The sequence below is a fragment of the Bolinopsis microptera genome, chromosome 5, assembly GCF_026151205.1.
Source record: "Bolinopsis microptera isolate Bmic1 chromosome 5, MBARI_Bmic_1.0, whole genome shotgun sequence".
Classification (NCBI taxonomy): domain Eukaryota; kingdom Metazoa; phylum Ctenophora; class Tentaculata; order Lobata; family Bolinopsidae; genus Bolinopsis; species Bolinopsis microptera.
In genome coordinates this window covers 7,265,778-7,273,178 of record NC_087076.1, presented here as the reverse complement: position 1 = coordinate 7,273,178, position 7,401 = coordinate 7,265,778, and the positions used below count along the sequence as shown (strand labels likewise).

The window sequence follows — 7,401 nt, the reverse complement described above, 5'->3', positions numbered from 1 at the left end:
ACGCGCCACGCGGTTTATTTAGACGCTTATCCAATGCGAAATTCAAATATCGCTCTTTTCGTGAAATTGATGGCGAGTGAATTAGTAGCGCCGTACGCGTCCCGTACTTGTGAAACAAGCGCGCCCGCAGTGGCACGAAAGCACATGATATACTAATTGGTGACGTGATCTGACTTCACCTAACCATGTGCTTTCGCGTTACTGCAAGGGCTCTGGATAGAGAAATGATCTGACCCCTCTTGGGGGCCGGATCAATTTCTGACCCAAAGTCTCCCAGTGGATACGATTGGGTGAAGTCCCGTTCACTTGGAAAGATAATAATCAAACTATGTTAGGGGGTGCACCATAGGCATAAAAATAAACTTGCTCGGATTTACAAAATTTTTGTACCATTGTTTTCTAGAGACTGTGAGAATTTTCACAATACCAAATTTGTCATACCTTTTTGGAAAGATCAGTGAGTTTCGCCTAGGTGCCATATTTGATGGTGCGCGGCTTTTTGAGCAAAATTAGCTGTAAAAGTCGCGTAATTTGACCTAATTTGACCAAATTTGAAATTCGTTGATTTTTGTCGTATTATTTGGATGGATTTTACTAATTCACTCGCCAGCGCGCTATCACGTGTTTTTAATGCCGTGATTTCATTGGTCACCTCTATAACGCGCATTGTTTGTGACAGGACAGTTTTTTCACATAATTTGTCAACCGCGCGTGCAATAAACTCAATTTAAGCTCCGCTTTGTGACCGAAATGGGCCCTAATATGGAATTTATGCAACGCATGGCCGGTAATTAGCTAATTGAATTTTCGGCACAAGGACCAGGTTGCATATTACATATACTTAAATACAGTGTAACATATTTTATTATTTTATTATGTCAATTAATTATATTAATTACGTCGCAAGAATGTTATCTGGTTCTTGTACCAGCTAGCTGCATGTTTGAAGAATTAAAACAAAATTTTATGACGACTCGTCATTGAGCTGTTAGAATTATAATAACAACATGTAAAGATGTAAAGATGTAAAGATCGGTAATCTTTAATATAAACGCTACAGTTGATAAAATAAATGAAGGCAAAAAAAATCATTAACAAAATATATCGCTGATCGCCTTATAAAAGTGATAAAATAACTGCAGTTGTTAAATAGAACTCAAAGAGTCTGAATGAAATTAACAATATCGGGAGCAATTAACAGTAACTGACCAAAACCAATAATCAATCATTATATTTTGATACTTCATTATATTTTGATACTTCAGATTCCCCCCCATCTACTGGAAATCATTAAACTATTAAATAGAAGGAACTAGATGTACTGATTACTTAATGATCTTTTAATCTAATTGTCCCTATCTACTGGAAATTATTGAATTGTTAAATAAAAGGAACTAGAATACTAGATGTACTGATTACTTAATGATATTTAAATCTAATTGTCCCCATCTACTGGAAATTATTAAAAAGAAGGAACTAGATGTACTGATTACTTAATGATCTTTAAATATAATTGTCCCTATCTACTGGAAATTATTAAATTATTAAATAGAAAGAACTAGATGTACTGATAACTTATACTCAATGATCTCTAAATCTAATTGTCCCCATCTACTGGAGATCATTAAACTATTAAAAAGTGATTACTTAATGATCTTTAAATCTAATTGTCCCCATCTACTGGAAATCATTAAACTATTAAAAAGTGATTACTTGATGATCTTTAAATCTAATTGTCCCTATCTACTGGAAATTATTGAATTGTTAAATAGAAGGAACTAGATGTACTGATTACTTAATGATCTCTAAATCTTATTGTCCCCATCTACTGGAAATTATTAAATTATTAAATAGAAGGAACTAGATGTACTTATTATTTAATGATCTTTAAATCCAATTGTCCCTATCTACTGGAAATTATTAAATTATTAAATAGAAGGAACTATAAGATGTACTTATTATTTAATGATCTTTAAATCCAATTGTCCCTATCTACTGGAAATTATTAAATTATTAAATAGAAGGAACTAGATGTAGTGATTACTTAATGATCTCTAAATCTAATTGTCCCCATCTACTGGAAATCATTAAACTATTAAATAGAAGGAACTAGATGTACTGATTACTTAATGATCTTTTAATCTAATTGTCCCTATCTACTGGAAATTATTGAATTGTTAAATAAAAGGAACTAGAATACTAGATGTTCTGATTACTTAATGATATTTAAATCTAATTGTCCCCATCTACTGGAAATTATTGAATTGTTAAATAAAAGGAACTAGATGTACTGATAACTTAATGATCTCTAAATATAATTGTCCCCATCTACTGGAAATTATTAAACTATTAAAAAGTGATTACTTAATGATCTTTAAATCTAATTGTCCCCATCTACTGGAAATTATTAAAAAGAAGGAACTAGATGTACTGATTACTTAATGATCTTTTAATCTAATTGTCCCTATCTACTGGAAATTATTGAATTGTTAAATAAAAGGAACTAGAATACTAGATGTACTGATTACTTAATGATCTCTAAATCTAATTGTCCCCATCTACTGGAAATCATTAAACTATTAAATAGAAGGAACTAGATGTACTGATTACTTAATGATCTTTTAATCTAATTGTCCCTATCTACTGGAAATTATTGAATTGTTAAATAAAAGGAACTAGAATACTAGATGTACTGATTACTTAATGATATTTAAATCTAATTGTCCCCATCTACTGGAAATTATTGAATTGTTAAATAAAAGGAACTAGATGTACTGATTACTTAATGATCTCTAAATATAATTGTCCCCATCTACTGGAAATTATTAAACTATTAAAAAGTGATTACTTAATGATCTTTAAATCTAATTGTCCCCATCTACTGGAAATTGTAATAGCTCGCTTAGCTTGAACAATGGATACACATAGCTGTTACTCTAATCAGAGGCTGAAGATAATATCATTAATAATACATAACATAAATAATACATAACACCTTCCCTTCGCAAATGAATTTACTTTCATGATAAAATCGAACAAAAGTTAAAATAATACGTGCGTGCTTCGCGCATTAAAATTACCTAAAATGCTCGTGGTGTTAAAAATCGTACACTAAAATCCCGTTTGGCGTCGCGCCCTACGTCGATAAATTCCTATTTATAAACAAAATCCCTGGATTACACTGTCATAATAGCCCTAAATAATCTTTTTAAAAACTATTACTGTTTCTGAACTCCCTGGATTGTTTACAAATTCCATTAAAAACAATTAAATGCTGTATAAAAAGTATAAAAGTGTACTACATGTGTGCATAAAACATGTGCTTTACAAAACATAAAAAATGTGCTTTACAAAACGTAAACAATGTGCTTTACAATACATGCAAGAATCACGGGTTCACAAACCCGGTGTTAGCATTATACCTGATCTTAGGTTTTGAACTCAACCTCCCCGAGCGTCTAACTGGCTCCTGACTACTGATCTGAGTGTTTGGTTGTGTCGGTTGGTTACTAGTCACGACTGGCGATCCTTCTCTACTTGGACCCGGCTGCTGCCCCACTGTTATTACAGGTTGCTCAATATTCCTCGGCTCAGTGTTTCTTTCCGGTATCTCAATTTGCTGCTTCTGTAACTCGATTACTGGCACTAACCGTTTCTTCATCGCCTCTACATGTTTCTTTATGATCCTACCCTTGTAGTTCACATCATACCACAATGATTCTCCGTGTCTTTTTTCAATCGTTGCTGGTTCGTACTCTTTCCGAGTGTCAGGTCGAACCCATACTGTTTGTTTCTCCTCAAATACACGTTCGTTTCTTCTACTGTCAACAACTTTCTGTTCATTATCAACATTTAGTCTCTCCGCTTCCATCTGATCACTGGGTCTGAGGTGATGTAACTTAGATCGTAAAGTTCGTCCGTACATCATTACTGCTGGTGGTTGCTTAGTTACAGAGTGTGGAGTATTCCTATATGCCATTAGGAAGTTAGCGAGATTTAAATCTAAATCCTTAGACTTTTCGTACATCTTTTTCATCGCTGACTTAAAACTCTGGACAAACCGTTCGCAGCTTCCGTTACTCCTCGGGGAGTATGATGGGCACAAAACATGTCTTATCTGATTCTTCTTTAGGAAGTTCTTGAATTCTTCACTGATAAATTGCGGTCCGTTATCGCTGACTAGAACCCAAGGTACCCCTGTTCTTGAAAATACTCTTCTCATTGCTTTTATCGTAGCTGGCGCAGTAGTGTTATGAGACATCTTGATAACTTCCGGCCATTTTGAGTAAGTATCGTACATCAGTAACCAATAGTTATTTTGGAATTCTCCAGCGAAGTCCACATGTACTCGTTGCCAGGGTCTTGTTGATTTAACCCAGGGATGGTCGATGACTTTTGGTAACTTTTTCCCGTGTTTTTGGCAGGATGCACATGCTTTAACTAAAATCTCTATATCTTGGTCTATTCCTGGCCACCACACATAGCTTCTAGCCAGGCTTTTCATTCCAGTCATCCCTACATGTGTAAGGTGTAGCATCTTAAGAACCTCTGCTCTTAGTTTATGTGGAATGATTACACGATTTCCCCATGTGATACATCTTTTTTCAGTCGTGAGTTGGTTCTTTCTGTCGTACATGGCTTTCATCTCCTTGTGATCTTTGTCTATCTTTTCCGGCCAGCCATCTACAATGTACATCGCTATCTTGCTCAGAATAATGTCTTTGGATGTCTCCCGGGCAACTTCTTTTGCATCTATCAGTGCGTCCTCCATGGTCAAAGAAAATGCCTCTTCACATTCGTTTGGCTCGTCCACATGAATGACTTTTTTCGGGAATCTGGACATTACATCAGCATTAGCATGCTCTTTTGTATTTCTGTATACTATGTTATAATCGTAATTTTGTAACAGCAGTGCATATCTGGATAATCTGTTCGCCGTCATCTCTGGAATGCCTCTCTTAGGTCCAAATATATGTACTAACGGTTGGTGATCCGTCACTAGTTCAAAGTGTCTTCCATACAGATACATATGAAACCTTTTTATAGCCCAGACTATCCCTAAAGCTTCTTTGTCAATCTGGCTATATTTTTTCTCAGCATTCGATAATGTCCTTGAAATAAATTCAACCGGACGTTCATTTGTTCCATCATCATCTATGTGTGACAATACAGCTCCCAAACCCACGCTGCTTGCGTCTGTATCCAGCTTCAAACGTTTCAGCGGGTTGTAGAACGTCAATACTCTGTCAGAACAAAGTAATTTCTTTAATTCTTCGAAGGCTTTCTGTTCAGTCTTTGTCCATCGCCATTCAACTTCAGTCTTTCTCAACTCGTCCAATGGAGCGATTATTGTCGACAAATCTGGTAGATACTTGCGATAATACCCAACTGCTCCCAGAAATGCTACTAAATTTTTCACATTTTCAGGTGCCTGTACTTTTAACAGATCGTCTATCTTGCTGTTGACTGGTGACATACCATGCTTGTTCACCTTGTGTCCTAGATAAATCACTTCTTCATGCATCAGCTTAGATTTATTCAGTCTGCATCTGAAACCGTTTGCTTCCAGTCTTCTCACAACTTTATTCAGATTATCTAAGTGCTCTTTATCGTTCTTTCCTGATATTAAAATGTCGTCTATCCTACAGCAAACCATAGGTATACCCCGTAGTACATTGTCCATCAGATTCTGAAAGATTGCTGCGCTGCTATTTATTCCATACGGTAAGCGCGTCCACACATACTGTCCCATATGCGTATTCATCGTCGTGATGAGTTGATCTTCTGCTGATAGCTCCACGTTATTGTACGCTTGTTTTATGTCTATGACTGAGAACTTTTCTCCTCCTGAAACGCTTGCAAAACATTCTTCTGTAGTTGGTAACGGGTGATGTTTCATTTCCAATAGTTTGTTGACTGCTTTAAAGTCTCCACATATTCTCACACCGTCTCCTTTTTTCACTGGCATAACTGGAGTTCCCCATGGGCTCTCTTTGACTTTCTTCAAAATTCCTTGTTTCACCATGTTGTCTAACTCCTTTTCCAGTAAGTCTTTAATAGCAAAAGGTACTGCTCTTGATTTCTGCGTGACAGGTCTGCTTCCCTCCTTCAATTGGAGTTGCACTTTATAGTTCTTTACCAGACCTAACTCATCTTTGAAGATGTCACTAGACATTATCTCTTGTACTGTCCGTATCTTTGTTGGTGTTCCAGGATCTGTTTCATCGTCCACACTAACAAAATTTCTCAACTGATGTGTTCCAGGAGCAGTCTCTTCGTCCTCACATCGTTGTCCAGTTTTAAACTTTCTCTTGGCGGTATCTGTCACTGGTTCTGATTCCATAACTCCCAACACGTTCACTGTTCGTACTCCTTCTTGAGTCCCAGGAAATTCTCCTTCGTGTGCGCTACAGTTTCCATCAGTTCTCTCCAGTTCAACCTCTTTTGTTGGTCTCTGTCCAACTTCTGCTGTTTGGCCCTGTGTTCTCGTTACTAACTTTTCTAACCAGTTTTCACCACAAAACTCTGTAATCCAAGAGCGTCCAAACAGTGCTGGAAAGTGATTATCCACCACATACAGTTCCAACCCTTTCACAATCTGGTTGTTTATCGCCACTTCCACAACTGCTTTACCGCATACCTGCTGGTATTGACCATTCGCCACACGCAGTTGCCTATCACTACTTCTCAAATTAAACTCCACACCAGCTTTCTTCAGCATCTCTCTACTGCACACAGATACACTTGATCCACTGTCAAACTCCATCAGACACTCTCGGCGATTGATCCAAACCTTGATCAGGGGTCTAGAATCACGCAAAAAGTTCACGTTATCGAAGTAAACAGTGTTATCATGCAAAAACCTGTTATCATGCAAAATAATGTTATTGTCATGCAAATCAACATGCGAATCATCATGCAAATTACTACCATACAGAACACTATTATCATCATCCTGAATTTTAGAATCATCAATACTTGTCAGGTTGTTGCCCAAATTTGAAGATTTTTGAAACAAAACATTTAACTGGTCATCTAAACTTACGGATTTCTCCGACAATTCACAATAGTAAATATTTCGACTCACAAACTGTTCTGTGTCCTGGTTTGAATCGCTGTTTGAATCGCTGTTGTTGCAGTCTGTTGATACATGATGTGTAGATTTACCACTCTGTTTCCAGGACTTGCGTTTCGTCTTCTTACGGCAGTCCTTCGCAGTATGATACAATTCACCACAGTTGAAACATTTAGTATAGCAGTCCTTGGTTGCATGCGATTTGAGTTTGCATTTATTGCATCTTGTCTCCTGATTGGAACTTCCCTGTGAAGATTTCCCTTGAGACTTCTTGCTGATCTGTACCTTATGTACAGTTTGCTGGGAGTTTTTAATCATTGCAGCCT

The 7,401-nt window shown here is 36.7% G+C and overlaps 1 protein-coding gene across 1 annotated transcript; it reads right to left on the bottom strand.

The window, feature by feature from the left end:
- Positions 1-3,388: 3,388 nt before the first annotated feature.
- LOC134815402 (uncharacterized protein K02A2.6-like) lies at positions 3,389-6,766 on the bottom strand. The gene has a single exon (XM_063823934.1). The coding sequence runs from the start codon at positions 6,764-6,766 to the stop codon at positions 3,389-3,391; it is 3,378 nt and encodes a 1,125-aa protein (XP_063680004.1).
- Positions 6,767-7,401: the final 635 nt, after the last annotated feature.